The sequence below is a fragment of the Galleria mellonella genome, unplaced genomic scaffold (genome assembly GCF_026898425.1).
Source record: "Galleria mellonella isolate WM207_F2 unplaced genomic scaffold, CSIRO_AGI_GalMel_v1 utg57, whole genome shotgun sequence".
Lineage (NCBI taxonomy): Eukaryota > Metazoa > Arthropoda > Insecta > Lepidoptera > Pyralidae > Galleria > Galleria mellonella.
In genome coordinates, this window is record NW_026442119.1 from 4,190,930 (window position 1) to 4,213,943 (window position 23,014).

The 23,014-nt window shown below is 32.0% G+C and overlaps 1 protein-coding gene across 1 annotated transcript; it reads left to right on the plus strand.

The window, feature by feature from the left end:
* Positions 1-299: 299 nt before the first annotated feature.
* On the plus strand, positions 300-15,442 carry LOC113509901 (uncharacterized). Its single transcript, XM_052899406.1, has 3 exons — positions 300-3,974; positions 10,446-10,588; positions 10,703-15,442. The coding sequence occupies exons 1-3, from the start codon at positions 458-460 to the stop codon at positions 14,750-14,752; spliced, it is 7,710 nt and encodes a 2,569-aa protein (XP_052755366.1). The 5' UTR covers positions 300-457; the 3' UTR covers positions 14,753-15,442.
* Positions 15,443-23,014: the final 7,572 nt, after the last annotated feature.

The window sequence follows — 23,014 nt, forward strand, 5'->3', positions numbered from 1 at the left end:
GCGTATTGTATGCATTGTTAATTCGCAAAATATAGACACCACAAAACGGAAAACACCATGAAACGGGAATGTTCAATTATGATAAAAATAATAAGGTATTCATCATACGGGAGTAAACCCCACTGAATGTAAAAAAATATAAAAATTAGTTCCGAATTCAGAAGTTTTCTTTTTTAAAGTTATGTAAAAGTAATGATAGGTATCTATTGTTTATACTTTATTGTAGACGTAAATGAAAGTTTATGATTAATGCAAAACAAATAAAGTGAGCAGCGTCGTCTGATAAGATGTTGCGATTGCTTCTAATAGATATCAGTTAGTCGTGTTTTAGACACTCTTTGGGATAGTGTTATTTTTTGTTGCAACTTTCGAGTTCAAGCCGTTATGTGTCATTATTTCGAAAAAATACCAAATAGTGATTATTTAAATATAGTGACAGTTTAAAAAGTCAATTGAAATGATATTAATAGGATTTTTGGCTGTGTGGTATTTGATATATTCGAATGTTGGAGGAGTGTTACTGACAAACTCGTTGGAAGAGGTTCCGCAGGAATGCGAGTGGCAGAATTTTCTAGATGGTGCCGATGTGTCCACGCGTGTACAGTTGATTTGCTCGCTACGTATAGCTGCTGGCACTACGGATTTGCTTGATGGGCTTAGCATCCCTCAAGCGCAACAAATCACGTCACTTCATTTATATTGTACAGACGTTATTGAGAGATCTTCAGATGTTGGCCAAGGGAAAGAGGAAGGAACTGAAGTTTCGTCCCGTTTTCACAATTTAAAGGAATTGAGGATAGAGTCATGTAAGATACGACACGTCCTTCCAGCATCATTACTTCCGTTAAGCGGCCTAAGAAATCTCAGTATTCGAACTCATAATACTAACAGGTCTGAAATATCTTTGGAATTCTATACAGATACATTTCGAGAACTTACCGACTTGAGAACTTTGGATTTGGGGGATAATAATATTTGGAATTTACCTTCTGAAGTATTTTGTCCTTTGTATAACTTAATGGATCTCAACATAACGCAAAACCATTTACAAGGTATTTCAACTTTAGGATTTTCTGACTGGGGAAACGGACCAACTGCGCCTGGTAAATCTTGTAATGCTCTGTTGGAAATATTGGATTTGTCGTACAATGAAATTAGTTCATTGCCTGATCACGGCTTGTCAAGTTTACGTGCGTTACAAAAATTATTATTACAAAATAATAAATTGTCAGCTGTTGCAGAGAGAGCATTTGTTGGATTGAATAATTTGCAAATTCTCAACCTCTCTAGTAATGTATTGACTGTGCTTACATCTGAAATGTTCCAGTCTTCTAGGAATATTGAACAAATATACCTGAATAATAATTCGTTAAGTGTTCTTGCACCTACGCTTTTAGAGGGATTAGATCAACTTCAAGTATTAGATTTATCTGATAATAAATTAACAAGTGAATGGATTAATACAGATACTTTCTCAGGACTGATACGACTCATAGTATTGAATTTATCTCATAACAGAATAACAAAAATAGACGCATTATTATTCCAAGACTTGAATAACTTGCAATTTTTGAGCTTGGAATATAATCACATTTCACGCATTACAGAAGGGGCTTTCACCGATTTGAAAAATTTGCATTCTCTCTCATTGGCTCATAATAATATAATTGAAGTAGACAGTAGTTATTTCTCTAATTTATATGTACTAAACCAATTATTTCTTGATGGTAATAGAATAAAGAAAATAGACTTACTCGCTTTTGAAAATATTACAGACCTCCACGATTTGGACCTTAGTGAAAATCAGTTATCGGAAGTACCTGAAGCTATAAAATCATTACGATTTTTGAAATCTTTAAATTTAGACATGAACAGAATAACGAAAATAACAACTTCGCAATTCGAAGGATTAGAAAATTTATATAGTTTACGACTAGCTGGAAATAATATAGAAAAAATATCGAAAGATACATTTGGAGCCTTATCTTCACTACAATTTTTAAATTTAGGATCGAATAATTTATACCAGATAGATGATGATGCTTTTTCATCGAACTTACAACTAAAATCAATTGAATTAGATAATAATAATCTAATCGATTTGAAAGGAATATTTGCAAATCAGCAATTACTTGTTTGGTTAAATGTATCAAATAATGAGTTGCTGTGGTTTGATTACAGTCATATACCGTTCAATTTAGAATGGTTAGACATGCACGAAAATAAAATAGAGAAGCTTGAAGATATTTATGGTTTAAAAGAATCATGTAATTTAAAAATGCTTGATGTAAGTTATAATAAAATTAGGAGTATTGATAAATTTTCATTTCCAAGCGGTATAGAAACAGTGATATTGAATAACAACTACATAGAAAAAATAAATCCTGGGACATTTTTGCAGAAATATAATCTAAACAAAGTGATGCTATATTCAAATAAAATTAAAACTTTAGAAGATTATACTTTTGCAATATCAGATGTTCCGAAAGAGAAAGATTTGCCCGAGTTCTATGTTAGTGAAAATCCATTTGTGTGCGACTGCACAATGGAATGGCTGCAGAGAATTAACCAATTAAGTGATCTCAGACAGCGCCCAAGAGTTATGGATTTAGAAAGCATAAGGTGCTCTTTAACCCATTCAAGAACAAAATCTGATGTATTATTGCTCGAAGTTAAATCTTCAGAATTTTTATGCCGCTACGATTCGCATTGTTTCACCCTCTGCCATTGTTGTGACTTTGACGCCTGTGATTGTAAAATGACTTGTCCAGATAATTGCACGTGTTATCATGATCTCACCTGGAACTCCAACATAGTTGATTGTTCAAATGTCGGCTACGATCACGTACCAGATCGAATACCGATGGATGCGACCGAAATATACTTGGACGGAAATGATCTGAAAGAATTAGGAAATCACGTTTTTATTGGTAAGAAACGGTTACAAGTTTTGTATCTCAATAATAGCAACATTAATATAATAAAAAATAGAACATTTAATGGGTTAGAATCATTGAGAATACTTCATTTAGAAAACAATAACTTAAAAATACTAGAAAATTCACTATTTACTAAACTACAAAACTTGAACGAACTTTACTTACAGGAAAACAAAATAAAAAAAATAGAAAATGGCACATTTGACTTGCTCTCATTAGATAATTTGAACTTAGATAACAATGGTTATGTTGATTACATGCCGTGGAATGTCATTACCGACAACAATTCTCACACACGTATCTCTGTAGACGGGAACAGTTGGATATGCGAATGTAAAGATGTTGCTCAGTTGAATCAATGGTTAATAAAAAAGTCAAAGGATACCGAGACTATAATGTGCTATTTTGCTAATAGGCAGCAGACGCATAAGACTGTCGCGACCGTTACGACGGAATGTAAAAGAGAACTAGAAACCGAAATCTCAAAAGGTGTTAAATATTATATTCCATATATCACAACGGTTTCGGTAATAGTGATTATACTTCTGATGTGTTTTGTGCTGTGCATATTTAGACATTGTTTAAAATATTGGTTGAATTCAATATGCTGTGTATGTAGTGTCAATTCCAAAAGTGCGAATAATGACATTAATAATGATTCTTTTATATACAACTCGCAAGATGATCATTTTGTGACTGATCATGTTGGTGCGACATTGTCGAATCGAACGCTCAATAATGTAAATAGCATGAAAAGTAGTAATGGCTTGATTAGACACGGAAGTTTGATGACGTCAAGCTTAATGGGTTCAAAAAACGTGTATGCAGAAGTATTGGCTAGTAATTCTGAGGATGAGACTGATGCGAGTTGCATAGATCATCTTGACTATTCAATTCCGTATAATCATAGACATAATTCAATAGTAAGTCTTGAAAATGAAGAGTACCCATTAAAGACATTTCAACAAATTTCCATGTTCAATATTAAGCCTAATAATACGAGAAAGACTAGTTTTACGAAATGTATGTATGTATAAAATTTAAGATAAATAATAATTAAAAAAAACATGTCTTCGTAATTACCTAGTTTTGTCTACAACAATATACTGTAAATATAAAAAATTATATAATATAATATAATTTCTATTTAAGAAATATATATAAGGAATATTGTATATAAAGTTATATTAATAACGTGATTTTGATTAAAAAAAATATTGTGATGTCACTTATTTTGAAATTATGCAATATTGTACCAATATGTACCTAACATCAAAATTAACATAATGAAGTATATCTATGACATTAAAGTACTAATACTGACTGAATATAGACAGTTTTTAGTCAGTCTCAGACTCACTAAACTTAATCATGCCTTATGTTCCGTTAAATCTGCAAAAATAATTTTAACTGTTGGTAGGTGATGTAAACTTTAACAGTTTCTTCAATATTTTTGAGGATTCTAGTTTCATATTAATATTTCTTTCTAATAAAAAAAAATTGGACAAAGAATATAAAAATCCATTTGGAAAACTGTAATAATATGTTATTTATATTAATTACTAGCTGACTCGGCAAACGTTGTTTTAACATTTACATTATTTCTAGAACTATATATGAAAATCCATCGTACTACAATTATTATATTCAATTGCCATCTTGCAACCCTATTGTATGTATGTATGTATTTTTCAATGCTAAATCATATTAAAAATACAAAATATTGTTAAAAAATTTTAAAATAATTTTTAGGGGTGGGTCACCTTTATCATTGTGGGGTATAAAAAATAGATGTTGGCCGATTCTCAGACCTACCCAATATGCACACCAAATTTCATGAAAATCGGTAAAGCCGTTTCAGAGGAGTTTGGTAACAAACACCGTGACACGAGAATTTTATATATTAGATTAGTCTGAAGGAAATTAAATAATACTCTGTCTGTATACTTTAAAAGAGTATTTTTTTATTAGGGATGTAAACGACTAATTTGTGATAATGATATTTATTTATATCGAATACTTTCTTTTAAAATGAAAAAAATATTGTATATTTTATTATAATAAAATTTAAGTATAGACTTAGATATACTTGTATAAAATGTATTCGACAATATGTCGAAGGACTGAAAAGTGAAATGTACCCTAGTCAACTGGAAATATCATAAGTTTAAGTAATTATAATAGTAAACATATTTATGTGATATATTTTTTAGTTCTTGTTCTATAGGAATATGAATAAATCCTACAACTTTTTATTATGAGAAAAATCTTATAGTAATTATAAATTAATTTATCTGCAGCAGGTTCCATTCGCAGAAAATTCATATAAGGGCTGTTAAATTACGTATAAGGAAATGGTTTAAGTTGTGTAACTAAATAAAAAAAATGTATTATTATTGTTTTTTGTTAAAAAACCCACTTAAAATATAAATGAATTTCTAAAGAATTGATTCTTTTTATATTTAATACTTATATTTAATACTTTATTGTACACATTAGTTATAAAAATATGACAGAGGTAAACAAAAGTACAAAGGCGAGCTTAACTCTGATAGAGTTTTCTTCCAGCAAACCCAAAGTGGAAAGGAGCATCAATGTCAGCGGATACAGCAGTGTACAATTTTTAAATAGCCAAAATTAAATTAATTAGATTATATTATATAGTACAAATACACACATACATATACATAAATATATACCTACATCTATGCATAAACCTACATATACATACACATATACATACAATATACCTACACATATAGATAAATAAATATATGTTCATAGAGATAGAAGATGCTCTTTAAGTCTACTCTTAAAAATATTTAGGGATTGACTCTCACGGATAGATATGGGAAGAGAATTCCACAATCTAGCAGCATGGACGGTAAAAGATCCACTATAGCGCGTAGATGAGTGTGAAGGGAGTTTGAGGATAAGAGATTTCGTCGAACGGGAGGACACGTCATGGGGAACTAGAAAATCAAAACGTTCACGAAGATAGGAGGGAAAAGTAGGGTTATATAGAACGGAATATAAAAACGACATTATATGAAAGTCTCGACGCCTTCGAATTGGCAGCCAATTCAATTTTGTTCTATAAGCGGAGACATGATCATATTTACGCAGACCATATATGAAACGTATACACAAATTCTGTAATCTCTCTAATTTGTTTAAAAGCTCTTCAGTTGCATCAAGGTAGGATATGTCGGCATAATCAAGAAGAGATAACAGTAGAGCTTGTGCCAAAGTAAGCCTTGTCTTAAATGGTAAGAATTTTTGCAATCGTTTAAAAGAATGAAATGAAAAACATAGCTTTTTGCTGACCCCATTAATGTGTTCATTCCAGGATAAATTGCAATCAATTATAACACCTAGGTTTTTTGCTTTCTTAGCATATGCAATTAACTCATTTTCATAGTAAACAGGAGGCAAAGCATCATGATCAAGCATTTTATAATTACGATGACTACCTATAATGAGAGCTTGGGATTTTCGCGGGTTAACTAGAAGCCCAAAGGATCTAGCCCATTCCGATATTTTAAGCAGCTGAAAATTCATATCATCAATTGCTTCAGATATGTCGCAAGGATTAAAATGAAAATATAATTGCAAATCGTCTGCGTAGAGATGGTAGGAAGAAAAAATTACATGAGTTATAGCATTGATAAATGCAGAGAAAAGAAGAGGAGATAATACGCCGCCTTGAGGGACTCCTGCAGTAACCGCACACCAATCTGAGGTATCCTCACCATGGCGAACACACTGCAGTCGACCCCGAAGATAAGAGTTAAACCAATTGATTACAGGTGGAGATATGTTAAGGGATGAAAAGATATTTAAAAGAATATCATAATCTACAGAGTTAAAGGCACTGCTAAAGTCTAGGAGAACAAGGAGTGTGAGGGAGTGGTTGTCCATAGCCCGGCGTATGTCGTCAGTGACTTTGACAAGAGCACTGACTGTACTGTGACCAGGGCGGAAACCAGATTGCAAAGGACTTAGCAGATTATTACTAGACAGATAAACGGACAATTGTTTATGAACTATTTGCTCTAATAACTTTGACAAAGCGGGTAGAATCGAGATAGGTCTAAAATCAGTTAGAGTAGATGGATTAGATGTTTTAGGGACAGGAATAATGTAGGCTTTCTTCCAAAGTTCTGGAAAAGAACATGTATCAAGAGAAAAATTTATTATATGTGTAATAATTGATACAAGTTCATCCATAATAGGGTGCAACATTTGTGTGCCTACTCCGTCAGCACCCGTCGCTTTGGAAGAAATGGTAAGGAGGTGCCTCTTAACATCACACTCTGTAATCAAGCTGAAAGAGAAGGATTCGCACTCAGGCCTGGGCATTTTTGATAATTGATCTAAAGTAGTAAGTTTGACATTATCGTCAAGATGTGTGGGTAATTTACAGAAATGGTTATTAATATCATTAAGATTAAACGAAATAGAGGATTCATCATTAGCCTTACCAATCCCGAGTGACTTTAAGAATTTCCACATTTGATCAAGACTGCGACCATTCAAGGAGTTATATATGTAGCGACGTTTAGCATCCCTACACATTCTACTACAGCGATTGCGTAAATTTTTATAAGTAATTAAATTACATTCCGTCGGAGACCTCCTATACTTCCTCTTGGCTCTATCACGTTTAGCCATAAAAGTTTTTATTGTTTCATCTAACCAAGGAGCTGGAAGATGTTTAACCCTAATACGTCGTAGAGGAGCATGAACATCGTAGAGGTGAATTAGGATACTATTTAAGGCTGCAACTTTACCATCAATATCAGGGCAGTCTAAAACAGGGGACCAATCGATTTTCCTTGCATCGGAACTAAGTAGGTTCAAATCAATACCCTTGAAATTACGCAGGAAGAGAAATTTAGAATGACGTTTGGGCATACGTAGTTTATAGGAAACGAAAATCAGATCATGGTAGGAAAATGGGGAAGGTGTTTGTCCAAAGGTGTCCACATTATCGGGATTAGTGACAATAATAAGGTCAAGTAGGGATGGGGAGCTGTGTGGGGCATGGTGAGTAGCTGATAATTTTTATCATGTTAAATATTTTTTTTACTGAAATTGTAACTTTGTTTTTTTATTCATCTGTCATTTTGATATGACATTGTATGATTTTATTATCATAAATATGAAATGAGAATAGAATGTATGCAATTGTATGGAAATGCTATTAAATTTCCATACATGGAACTATATACAAAAATCGTTAATACGTTTTAGTCTTGCGAGAACATTCTATACTGTACTTAAGTTTTTGAAAATGATAAAATATAATTAAAGATTGTGTCGCACAAAAAGAAATCGTTTTCAATTATGATAAAACCTATTATTTTCATTTGAAAACTAAATTACTGAACCGATTTGGATAAAATTTTTATGGAACCAATGTGTAAGTACATCTTTTTCAGATAAAAAAGAATTTTCTAAATCAGTTTAGAATTAATAGAGTTATGAGGTAACAAACATAAAAAATACAACTGGACCTCCTTCTTTGTGAAGTCGGTTGAAAAATATATTTTTTTTTTATAATAATTTTTAACACGTATCGGCATATAACAATAGAATACTTATTATTATATATACTTAGGTAATTGCATTATTAGGACTATCAACTTCAGTCAATACACAATTCATTAGGTATCATTAATAAAACATTTTGTGTGTTAATTTTACAGTTAGACTAGCTGATTGTTAATAGAAATTACTTGACGATTACTAAGTAAAATGGCGTTAACAGTTATCTTAATTACTTATGACTGTATAATTTCTTGCTCTATGTTATGTCATTACTGAACTAATTTTATGAAGTTTGTAAATATTTATAAAGGCATATTTATATATTTATTTATCAATCTGGAGGGTGGGCCAGGTAAGTTGTTCCCACCCTATAATAAGATGCGGAGATGCGTTTTTTAAGTGGCCAGAGCTGGTAAATAATATTAAATACACCAATGAGAATAATAGAATTATTTATTTTGTCTTTATCAACAAATTATTGAAACCGAAAATACATGAAAAACTACATATCGATGTAGGTATAAAAATCGACTGTAATTAAAAAATCAGAATAAATCGTGACAAAATTAGTATATAACTATTCAGTACTGATCTTCTTTCCTATTATTGTCAATATCTACTTAAATTTATTTCATCTCTCCTTATTACTGATGACACGATAATAACGTACAAAACTGGTTTTTGAGTAATGTGCCATTACTACGAATAAATACGCTATTTACTGTAATTGTTAAAAAAATATTGCGATTCCAATGAACACAGCGCTGAATCATGAGGTGTTTCATAAAGACACTACATTGAAAATATGTATTTTAATATAAAATAATCGTGTATCTCAAAGTAAATTTTACTTGAAAATAGTGGCTTCATTTGGTATAAATTTAATATGCGATTAATACGGAGGTAAACTTTATTTATTGCAAAAGATTTATTGAAATCCGTTCAGAATTTGTGACAATCTCATAACATTGAATCCCCAAAAATGCGATCGAATTGAATATCTTTTCTTATTAGAATGCCTTTTAAAGTATATGTAAATAAAAGTGCAATAAAAGTATTTTTAATTTCGAATTCAATGTGCTACGGACTAAATATGAATACCTATTAGGATTTATTGTATTATTGTTTTATTGTATACCATTCTGAGTTGCGTAAACAAAGTAAGGAAAATAATCTATGAACATTTTAAAACTAAAATTTTTAGTGAGATTAGGGCTTCTTTTGGCATGATGTCATAAGTGAGTAATATAACAAGAAAAAAATGATAACGTTATCTCACGTGCGTCAAATGGCGCAGGTAAATACCTGTGAAAAAGCAAAGGAACTGGTGTTGCACATGATTAACAAAGTATTAGATTTGTAATTTATCAGTTTGAATGCACATCCGGATTTTTTTTATCATCGAGATAAGTTATCTTCATTACATTGAACTTAGTAATTTTTTAAGTGAAGTTTATTTCTTTACTTGTATTATTATGAATAAAATATATATTATAATACATCTTTTCATTCTTCTTACCATATGATTTATTAAAAGTTAGTTAAAAATAATTATAGATATTGGCCTATATTTATTCATTGTGATTATCGTTTTTCAATTATTTTTCTGTATGCCACAAGATTTTTCTTCTAAATAGATACATGTCACTAAATAATTACAAGTAAATACTTATTATTTAGGTACGAGTATGAATTCTAATAAAATCAAATTCTTTTATAAGTTGGTGATCTTCAAGTTTTATTATAAAACGTAGATACGTATTGTTCACACGCTTTTCATTATAGAAGCCATTGAAATTTTATGATTATGGCAAAACAAACAAAGTAAGCACCGCCATGTTTATAAAAGCTCGCAAAGCGCGCTCCTGTTCATGCCAATCTTGTGGCGAGCAACTTGTTGCCGTTGTGAACTTTTGTAAAGAAAGTGAGGTCTATATCGGATCTCTTTGTCAGGGGAGGAGCAACCGTGCGCGGGGAGCATGCCGCCGGCCGGTCGCTCAACTTACTTCGTTGTCTCTCAGTCAGTCGCTTCTCAGACGCTCCTTGGAGCGGTGTTTGCTTCGCCCCAACTTTTCGCGCTCGAGCCGTTATGTATCGTACATCGAAACAAGTTTGACGGGAAAATCGTGAAGTTTTCCGAGCGTGCCCGGATTGGTGTAGCGATGAACGCGATAAAAGCGAATCAAACAGTGACGATTTAAATACAGTGACAGTTCAAAAGTGAATTATTCGAGATGTTATCAATGGGATTTTTGGCTGTGTGGTACGCGGTGTGGTGCTGGATATACTCGGGTGCCGGCGGAGCGTCATTGACGAGCCGGGTGGCGGAGGCTCCGCAGGAGTGCGAGTGGCAGCGTGTCTCCGGTAGCGCCGGCGAGCCCACCCGCGTACAGCTGACTTGCTCACTACGGACAGCTGCCGGCGCTACTGATTTGCTTGCTGGGCTTAGCACGTCCCAAGCACAACGAATCACTTCACTTGACTTACATTGTACAGATGTTCTCTTCTTTGAAAGTTCTTTAGATGTCGGCAGAAGGAAAGAGGAAGGAACTGAACTCTTATCCCGTTTTCATAATCTAAAGGAATTGAGGATAGAGTCATGTAAGATACGATACGTCCCTTCAGCTGTACTATCGCCGCTAAGTGGTCTAAGAAGTCTCAGTATTCGGACTCATAATACTGATTGGTCTGCAATGTCTATGGAATTTCATAGAGACACATTCCGAGGACTTACCGATTTGAGAACTTTGGATTTGGGCGACAATAACATTTGGATTTTGCCATCCGAAATATTTTGTCCTTTATATAATTTAAAGGATCTAAACGTAACTCAGAATAGATTACAAGATATTTCTACATTAGGATTTTCCGATTGGGGTAATGGGCCAACTGCACCCGGAAAATCTTGCAATACCGTTTTGGAAACGTTGGATATGTCTTACAATGAAATTAGTTCACTACCTGATAACGGTTTGTCAAGTTTACGGGCATTACAAAAATTATTTTTACAAAATAACAGAATATCAACTGTAGCAGACAGAGCGTTTGTAGGACTGAATGATTTACAAATTCTCAACTTGTCTACTAATGCTTTGACTGCACTTCCGCCTGAAATGTTTCAATCTTCGAGAGATATAAAACAAATATATTTGAATAATAACTCGTTAAGTGTTCTTGCACCTACGCTTTTGGAGGGATTGGACCAACTACAAATATTGGATTTATCAGTCAATGAATTAACAAGTGAATGGATTAATAGAGACACATTCTCAGGATTGGTACGACTTATAGTACTAAATTTATCGCATAATAGGATAACAAAAATAGACGCATTATTATTTCAAGATTTGAATAACCTACAGTTTTTGAGTTTAGAATATAACCACGTATCACGCATAGCAGATGGAGCATTTTCTAATTTGAAAAATTTACATTCACTCTCATTGGCTCATAACAATATTATTGAAGTAGATAGCAGTCATTTCTCAAATTTATATGTATTAAACCAGTTATTCCTAGATGGTAATAGAATAACGAAAGTAGACTTACGCTCTTTTGAGAACATTACAAAGCTTCACGATTTGGGCCTTAGTGGAAACCAGTTATCGGAGGTACCGGAAGCCATAAAGACGTTAAGATTTTTGACATCCTTAGACTTAGGTATGAACAGAATAACAAAAGTAACAACTTCTCAATTTGAAGGGTTAGATGATTTATATGGCTTGCGACTTGTGGGAAATAAAATAGAAAAAATATCTAAAGACACATTTGCGGCTTTACCTTCACTTCAAATATTAAATTTAGCATCCAATAATATAGATCAGATAGATGATGGTGCTTTTTCTTCAAATCAACAATTAAAAGCTATTGGGTTAGATGGAAATAAGCTTGTTGATTTAAAAGGAATATTTACAAACCAGCAACCACTTGTTTGGTTAAATGTGTCAAATAATGAATTGCTGTGGTTTGATTATAGTCATATACCGGTTAATTTAGAATGGCTGGATATGCACGAAAACAAAATAGAGAAGCTTGAAGATACTTATGGCTTAAAAGAATCATGTAATTTAAAAATGCTGGATGTAAGTTATAATAAAATTAAAAGTATTGACGAATTTTCATTTCCAAGCAGTATTGAAACAATAGTATTGAATAACAATTATGTAGAAAAAATAAATCCTGGGACATTTTTACAAAAATATAATCTAAACAAAGTGATGTTATATTCAAATAAGATTAAAACTTTAGAGGCCGGTACTTTTGCGATATCAGCCGTTCCGGAGGAGAAAGATTTACCCGAGTTCTATGTCAGCGAAAATCCATTTGTGTGCGACTGCACAATGGAATGGCTGCAGAGAATTAACCAATTAAGTGACCTCAGACAGCGCCCGAGAGTAATGGATTTAGAAAGCGTAAGGTGCTCTTTAACCCATTCAAGAACAAAATCAGATGTTTTATTGCTTGAAGTTAAATCTTCAGAATTTTTATGCCGCTACGATTCGCATTGTTTCACCCTCTGCCATTGTTGTGACTTTGACGCCTGTGATTGTAAGATGACTTGTCCAGATAATTGCTCGTGTTATCATGATCTCACCTGGAACTCCAACGTAGTTGATTGTTCAAATGCCGGCTACGATCACGTACCGGACCGAATACCGATGGATGCGACCGAAATATACTTGGACGGAAATGATCTGAAAGAATTAGGAAATCACGTTTTTATTGGTAAAAAACGGTTACAAGTTTTGTATCTCAATAACAGCAATATCAATACAATACAAAATAGAACATTTAACGGGATTGAATCATTGAGAATTCTCCATTTAGAAAACAACAACTTAGAAGTACTAAGGAATACACAATTTACTAAACTACAAAACTTGATCGAACTATATTTACGAGAAAACAAAATAAAAGTTATAGAAAATGATACTTTTAATTATCTGCCCTCATTGGAATACTTGGATCTTGACAACAATGGTTATGTTGATTACATGCCGTGGAGAGTCATTACAGACAACAATCCTCGTACTCGTGTCTCTGTAGACGGAAACAACTGGATATGCGATTGTAAAGACGTTGCTCAGTTGAATCAATGGCTAATAAAAAAATCAAAAGATACCGAGACCATGATGTGCTACTTTGCTCACGGGCAGCCGATGAATAAAACTATCACGACCGTAGCGAAGGAATGTAAAACAGAGCCCACTACCGAAGAAACAGGGACCGAAACTTTAAAACGATTATTCATCGAATCGAATGACGGTGTCGAAAATTACATTCCATATATTGCGGCGGTGTTGATAATAGCAATTATACTTCTTCTGATGTGTGCTTTGCTGTTCATGTTCAGAGAAGATTTTAAATTATGGATGCATTCAAAATATGGTGTTAGAGTATTCAGTTCCACTTCAAAAGATATGAACGATAATAAAAATAAACGTTTTGATGCATTTTTTGTGTACAACTCACGGGACGAAGATTTTGTGACTCGCGCCGTCAGTTCAGAGTTAGAAAATTTGGGGCATTCATTATGTTTACAACATAGAGATATGCAGTTGATTGAAGGGCGTTCTGGTGATAGTTTGGTGAGTGCCGCAGAAAGTTCGAAAAGACTAGTGATAGTGTTATCAATAAACTTCTTACAACATGAGTGGTATGTGCCAGAATCTAAAGCGGCTGTTCAAAGTGCTATTAACTCAGTGAATGTTAGACATAGGCGACAAAAAATTATATTCCTTGTTACTACAGACTTAAGTGCCATAAATATAGATCCAGACTTAAAAGTGTTACTTAAAACGTGTACAGTGATTGTGTGGGGTGAGAGAAATTGTTGGGAGAAGCTAAATTTTCGGTTACCGGATGTGGACGTGACATTACCGAATCGGACGCTTCACAATGCGAATAATATGAAAACGGGTAATAGAGAGGGCTTCAGTAGACACGGGAATTTGAGATATACGGCACCACCGACATCTCATGATCCTTGGTATAAATACGGGATGGCACCACCTATTTTGATGATGTCAAGCCCCATGCATTCGACCAGTGCGAGTGCAGAAGTATCGGCTAGGAGTACTGAGGATGAGACATGTTCAGTCGCGAGTAGCGAGGGTCGCCCTGATGATCGCCTTCCGCATCATCATAGCTATGTTTCTATTGACAATCATCAATGTGAAGAGCGTCCACTAAGGCCGCCGCAACAAATTCCCATGTCTAATACTAGACCTAATAATATGAGAAAGACTTACTTTGTATAAAACAGAATCTAATAAATATGTGATCTATATGTTTTATTGTAAATCGGAATGTAATTATAGAATGTAAGGTAAATTATAACAAAAAATATAGAACTTCAAACGAACGCTTTTATTATTAGTTGGTGCTGTATTATATAAATGAAAAAAATTATTATTAGCGTTCACATTATAAATATAACAAGTACCCAATTATTGTTTTTTGAAACAGTACTATAAGTACCTATTAGTGTAAAGAATTTATATTTAAGTACTTTTGTCTATGGCATTTATTGTACCTGTCTTCTGTTATCAACAACTGCTTATAAATTGTAAATAATTTCGTGTACATTCCTTCCTTTACATACGAGTATGATTGAAAAGTCGAAAATACATTTTTATTTCACCGATGTACTGAAGTTCCTGATTGAAGTTGAATATGGAGTATATTATGACTAATTTGTGATAATTTAGGTACTTATGTCAAAAACTATGCTTTGAAGTGAGAGAAAGAGTAAACTTTAGATGTATATATTTGTATAAAATGTAAAATATTGTTGAAGAACTGAAATGTACCCTAGTCAATTGTAAATATCATAAATTTAAGTATAGCAGTAAACATAATTTTGTGATGTAATTTTTAGCTAGAACATGAACAAATTCGTATTTATTACGCTTCCAAGAGTATGAATAAATTAATATTTTTGTCTACTATACCGTTTTTTATTATCAGAGAGATATTAAGATATCCTATTGCTGAAAATTATACAGACGCAAGTAAAGTCTATAAAAATATAATGAATCCAAAGTTAGAAGTCGTTTTGCATTTAATGTAATGAATTCATAATTTAATATAATATAATATATTATATAATTTAATATATTACTTTTTTTAATAATTTATTATTGTCGAGAAAAATACTGATTTATATTTTCATAAGTATATGATCATACCGAAACTGACAGAAGTAAACTAACTGCTAAACAAATAACCATTGAAGTGGGTTCACAAACTGTGAAGATAAAACGTGACATATAATAAAAAATACAGAAACATCGAAAAAAATCTTTTTTCAAATGCTAAAAATATAAACATGTATTTGTTAGAATGTTTGTTCATTAAAATATCATATCTAGGATCAGAGCAGGTGATTGAAAAGGAGCAAGCGTTAAGTTTTTCATTGACATAATCAATTTACCGAATCGCATTGTTCACCCATCCCCCGTCGAATGTATAAATATTTATTTTATCTAAATTGATCGACTTGGATAAGATCACGCTGGAGCGCGGTGTATACGATATTAATTTAAAAAGCGTCCGCGACAGTGCGCGCGCGCCGATTGCCCGCTGCGAAACTATAAATCATCTTCTGACCGGACCGGGAATGAATAAACAGCATTTTAATTGACTTCTGATTGCACTCCTAATGTCTCTTCTTTTTTTAAATACTCGTAGACTTGCATGTAAGAGACGCAATGGTTTTCTGTAAAGTTGTAAGTTTTTTACGGGCTTAACAATTCTGATATATAATTTTATTGTATTGGTATACCTAATTTTTTATTTGACAAGCAGAAGGAATGAGTGCTAAGGGCTTATCAGTACATACGTCTTTTTATTTAGTTCATTTTCATAACTATAGTTTCATGCATATAAGCCGGTTCTGAGTATCTGACTTAGATAGATCATAGTCTATTCTCTATCTGATTATGATAAGTTAGTCTAGGTTTTCCGTTATCTGTAATTTTGTATCCATCCAATATTTCTTTATTTATTCATATAATCTGTTTCTGGAAATACTTCATATTATTAGTATTAAAAAACCTATTTAGCTTTTTTATTACATTTACATTAATCAATTTACACATAAACATTTTTAGTCCAACTATTTGTTTATTTTAGACGCTCTTATATTTAAATACAAAAAGGCATGCTTACTAAATATGCAAAATATAAAAGAAATTAATGTGTTTCGTCATTCTTTCATCGGTCATATTGTTTGTTTTTAGTTAACGTTGAAATTCAAATATTTATTCTTTTTCAATTTATACAGTATTACAAATTATTTACTTAAGGATATTTAATGTATTTATTGTGGAGACTAATGGCTGAATTAGGAAAACGTGGGCCACAGCTACCAGGCTACCACCCTCAGACAATTTGTAACAATACAAGTAAATAATATTCCAGAAATAAAGTACCTAACAATAACTATTTTTTTTATAATTTTAAATAATCATTCGATTAATCATTATTAAATCATAAAGTACAAAAGTGGGTTTGTGTTACATTACATATATTAAAATGTAAGTAACAGATTTTTTTTTAAATAATATGTATCATACTAAGAATACTTACACATAACGTACATACGTCTTACGTATCTTTGATAAGATATCTGCCAGTCAAATATATCTTGCAAATATAGTTGTACAAATATTAACTCTAAAACTCACGTCATATTATTCAGAACATAATACATTTTAACATTCATTGTTCTGTTAAAATTTATTTAAAAACTTATTTAATATATATTCGTTAATTATACTACAGATAACATAATATTATACCTTGAACAGTTAAAATGTTTAAATAAAGGGAGCATCCCTTCAGGTAAGGTCTTAAGAATTTGTAAAAGACAAAAATAATGATACAAATTTATTCATTTGATAAGATGAGAATTTCTTTTGTTGAAATCGGCTCAAATAATGTTGTATATTTAACAACACCTACTTTTAGATGCCCTTGTATACCATAACAATAAATATTGTGATACAGATTAATGGATAGACAATCACGAGTAAGATTGGCAGGTGTTTATTACTTTTACCAAAATGTCAAATATTTTTTATCCAAATCGATGCAATTTCCTTCACTTTTATCCAATCTAAAACTTGTATAAATTTTCACTACATTATGGCATGTATCTACTTACCACAAAGCAAATGACAAAAAGAAGTCGTTCCCTACGGTTGCAGATCTCGTTTTACAAATGTCTAAAAAAATAATGCAAATTACTCGAAGTACGTTTCACTTTTTTTCAAATATTTCTCAAAGAATCTCATAATAAAGTTCATTATAATGTTCAGATGGTTGGTAGTGTGGTGGTCTAGGCCGTTGCTGGCTTTCTATAATATGGTTGAACAAATGATGACTGGTTCATCCGTCATATTCGTGAACGGGTGCTAGGTTATAGCTAGGCATTGGTCTGTTTAGGAATACTGTGATTGATGGTAGGTTTTATATTCTTTTTTTTTATCAATATTAAGTTTGTGATGGACATTTAATTCATTCACATTTTTTTTGTAAATTTAACTTTTATTTGAGAAAAGTATGAGCTGTGTTTATTGCCCGTTCTTCTAGCTGAAATTGTATTCCGAACTGGAAGGTAAATCCACAAAAAAAATTACTATTTCAAAATGCTCATAATTAATTTTAGTTGAATAAAACATTTTGATTTATTTATTTCTTCAAAATTTTGCAAAAAGGAAAAAGTTTACTCAAAATTGCAAAAAATTTATCATCTGTCAATCGCAAAAGTCACTGCTGGCCACATTGATGTTTTAAGAAAGAGAAAGAGAGAAATATTGATTAATGCTTCGCCCAAATTACATAAATTAATATAAACTATACTATACTCGTACAGAGAGTTATCATCTTTTTCTTCAATTACTTATCAATTTAATAAGTGTCTTTGAATTATTTGAACTTGTTCTATAATGTACAATTTAATTGTATCATAATGTAACACTTAACATAATAATCTAATGTAAAACAACACCAGAATCTAATATTACATCTATTACTCTTATTCTGAATACAGATCTGAATCTATCGCATAGATACGATAGATTTGTTATCGTTATCGAATGTGATGATGACAGCAAACAACTCAATCAATATGTTTCAAGAAATACTATCTGGCTGAAGTCGATTATTGAGTACATTTCTTTACTAGGATCTAAATTGTGGCTATCAGATGGCCCATGTCTCTGGTACAGGGGTCATCTATTTGCGCCAACATAGTCCAAAGCCGAACACTCATCACCTTTTTTCCTCGTGCAATACGATACCCGATCGTTTATTGTCGTCAAGCTATTTGAAACCCGTTCTAAATGGATTTGAAACATCTCGAACTTAGATGGGAAATAACCAAAGTCGAGGTGACAATTGATTATGTGCCTCGCTGAGACAAAAAGCGGAATCGCTCGATTAGTTATGTCGTTGAAGCGCGTAGGTAGAGTGGAAACAATAGATCGGTTCTGGTTTATGATTCTATAAACGTTTATGTCCCAATAAACGGCCTTTTAGCTTTTGGTGGAGTAGATATAGTGATGTTATCGGTCCCAGGACAGGTTTATTATAGAAGTGTTGATGGCAGCGCTTATGAAAATGCTGTAATAAAAATTATGTTTAAAAAGCTTTGCAATAAAGTGTGTTGGTATTTGTATTTAGTTACAGCGAATAGATCGTGCTTACGAATATGTTTCGACTGGTCGTTCTAAATAAACAATGGGTGATTGGTCTGTTATAATGATCGTAGAGTCATAAGCGTGATTGCCCTTAGCTATACATAATCGTTAATGTTCAAAATATAGCCTAATGAAATGTTTAAATAATCATCGATAATTTTGCGTAGGACGCGGCCGTTTGGGATGTCCTAATAAAATGTATATATATAGCTTTATTTGTATTAATAAATATATATTTACATAGAAGATTGGAATGAGCAGTAAATACATTAATATTAATTGTTCTTTAGATACGGAAAAATAAATATTAGGTTTTAGTTGTCACAACAATACATTTAGTTGTATAAACAAATCATTACAACTAATGGTTAAAGACGTAGTACATTATACTAAGTTTATAGGTTAAAGTAATAACTGACAAATGCCTTTAACTACTACACAAGGGATCACAGATTATATTTACTCTTATGATTTTTTTATTTATTTGTTTAGGTAATCAAGCTTATTACAATATAATTATGGGTTATTGAAATTTTACATAGATTACAAAGCCAATAATAGATTACTCCGCGAGTATATTAATGCGTTGTGAACAACATAGTATTTGTAGTAATTTATAATTAATAAGTGTATTCTCTGACTCGACTTTAGGTCTTAACTGTAGTAGATATCAGGTAAAATATATTGTCTGAAATATAAATATTTAAATGGTTTACTTTTGTATTGTGGAAACATATAAAAGTATAATTTCTATACACTGTTACAGACTATATATACTATATATATATATATATATATATATATATATATATATATATATATATATCTCGGGCATTTATAAACATTCTTTTTTTAAATATAATAATATTATTCGTTTCGGCCAGTAGTAAAAGTTCGGTCTGAGGTACGAGTACCTACATCTTAGTGCAGTTTGGAGAAACTGGACAATGATCTGTAACTGGCGTGTACATAATTTAAAAGAAGTTTCTTTTGTTTACACCAGCTACATAATTTGCAAATTACAGTGATCGTCATTATAGTCAGTCTTTGTGTGCAAACTTTAAAATAAAAAAAAAAGTCCCAGACTAAGCAGTGCGGTTTCTAGCGCCAATATACACAGTGCTGTCTCCTTTTAAATTAAATAGGGTTAATAATAGTTTTAATTTTAATAGACTGCAGTACATGTACTTATATTTTTTTTGTACTTGTATGCAAGTACAATACATAGAAGAAGAATTCTGATGAATAGAAATGATTGTGCACATTTTTTTACATTTCTTATGCTCCATTTGTTTGATTTGAACTATTCTATATGTTCATGCGTTGTACACTTTTATTAATTTGTCACAGATTACACACATGTACTGCAGATGCGTCACTTTCACTTGCAATTTCTCTAAGATAACTTAATGCTATTAGTTACACTCCAATTTTGTTATGACGAATTTATTTCGCCTAACAATGGACATGAAAATTGAAAGTATTAATAAATAGTAGTAGACTATGTCTATTTACATTTTCTTTTATCATAAATTTTACAATAAAGATCAAAAGGTGTGAAATTTTAACATATTAAATATTTTTAAACGGTAGCTTTTTTGTAATTTTAACATTAGATTTGTGTTTCGTTCGGTCTCGAAATTTCTCAAAATATTTCATTGTAGGCCTTCTGAGATGGGCCGAATTAAAGGTAAACTGAGCATATGTTTAGTGGATAGGCTATCCAGATATGACACTCAAAACTTTATCGAGCTTAAAACTAGATCGGTTTATATTGGTGATTAAGTTGTGAGGATCAGAGCAAGTGTACATTTACATACACATAAGTTTTATATATACATATAATTATGTACATAATAAGTGTCTATAATTTTTGCACGCTTAAATTATGTGGCTTAATTAAACTGCACTTGCCCAATTGTATAAAGTCCCACTTACAAAATGAGTCACTGAAACTCTAAATAAACAATAAAAATATATTCAGCTGTATAAAAGTGATATCTAAAAATTTAAGAGGAACATATCTAACTTTTATTTCAAAAACTTATTTCATATTATTTTATTAGTTTTTTGAAATACATAAAATTATATTAGAAACAAAAACAACCAATTATCTATAGCTTTGTCCAATGCTCAAGAACCCATGTTTGTAATTATTAGGACTGCAGCTGCTTCCGTTGGTGGGTGGAGTCGAGTTTTTTTTTTTAATAAATGTTCCACCGTTATTGGGCGATGGCGGTAGAAAGGAAGACACGGCAAGGAATTACAAATTTAAATTCGCCAAGGAAATAGTCCGCGGCCGTGTTGAAAACAAGGAATGTCTCGCATATGTTCCTACTAGTAATGAGATCGTTACATTTTTTGTTCGAATAACTGCTGAGGGGACCGTGAAGAATGTGTGGTCATAATATTTCCATAATCAATATTATGTTTACACATCAAAAGTATTTAGAAGAATTGTTGTGCTGAAAAAATCTACACGTTCTCTGCTAGAAGCTTATGAGAGAATTCACACACGCGTGATTTTTTGATGTCACCTAACGATGTCATTTTAAATTTATTACATTATTCCTTTTTGTTAAATTGTATTCAGGTTGTATAATGTTTGTTTCTTTAATATAAAATAATAAATATATATGCACAATCGTATTTTTAAGTTAACTCATAGAAGAATTGGGCGTGTAAACCAAGTTTATTACAGACAGAGAGTTTTTAGCGATATTACAATGATGGTCACATTTGAAGACACGATATCTTTAATCTTATAAGGCGGAGTAGGAATGAGATTGTATTTAAAAAAAATGTTATTCTACTTGATTATGATTCTTCTGAAATATTAGTAAAATTGTTTTTTTTTTTTTACAAATAACGGTTATTTTATAGTAGCAAGCAGATATAAGTGTAAGAGAAATGCCTTCTAGTGACAATAGTTTCTAGGCCGTGCTCCTTTCGTTATAAATAAAGGCCTATAAAGTGGTTTATTGGAGGACGGTTTTACGAATGCTCCGAAGCAAGAAGCAAGTGACAATCAGTTTTATATGAAAGCTCATAATATTACAAAATACGTAAAGTATATTCTAGCTATTATTCGAATTTTTGCAGAGGGAGATTTTGTATAAAAGTCGTTTGCATGGGTACCTCTGTCTCATTCGTTTCAATCATGAAGCATATGTTTGCATGGCAGTGTTTCGGTTTGAAGAGTGGGATATGGCAGTGAATTTACAGGGTACAGAGGAATAACACCTGTGTCCTCAGGAATGGCAACGCATGGAGGGTATCATGGGTGAAACAGTATACTCTGTTATATCCATGGTACTGCTCATGTCTGTAGGCGACGGTTACCACTTACCATCAGATGGGCCGTCAGCTTGTTTGCTATTTATTCTAAGTTGTATAAAAAAATGAAAAATATTCTATGCGCTAATTTAAGATTTATTTGTGTACTACATTTAATCAAATCCATTTAACAGTATAAGCATGATTAAACCCAAACATTTAAGCATCCAAACATCTATTAATTTACACATTTATAACATTAATAAGTGGGATAGTAGAATATCAAACTTATTAAAGTCGTATAACAATCTCCGTGGATGATTTTCAATCATCCGATTTTACCTCGTTTGAGGGGATCAGAATAACCGGTTGCCGGCTCGTTGTTATCTATTTCCATCGTTCAGGACCTGGGCATCGATTAATCTCTTTAGATACACACAGGCATTATCTCCATTTCAAGGGCTTTAAAATATAAATGATGGATTAATATTGTCATTTAAAATTGTTTTTACTTTTTTGGTGGTTTGGAGTCCTATAGTG

Bases quoted from the DNA above. Each gene is read 5' to 3' on its own strand.
- LOC113509901 (XM_052899406.1), top strand. From the start codon at position 458: ATGATATTAATAGGATTTTTGGCTGTGTGGTATTTGATATATTCGAAT. The intron at 3,975-10,445 runs AAAATTTAAGAT...TCTCTTTGTCAG, and splicing joins TACGAAATGTATGTATGTAT to GGGAGGAGCAACCGTGCGCG. The intron at 10,589-10,702 runs GTACATCGAAAC...TAAATACAGTGA, and splicing joins CGCTCGAGCCGTTATGTATC to CAGTTCAAAAGTGAATTATT.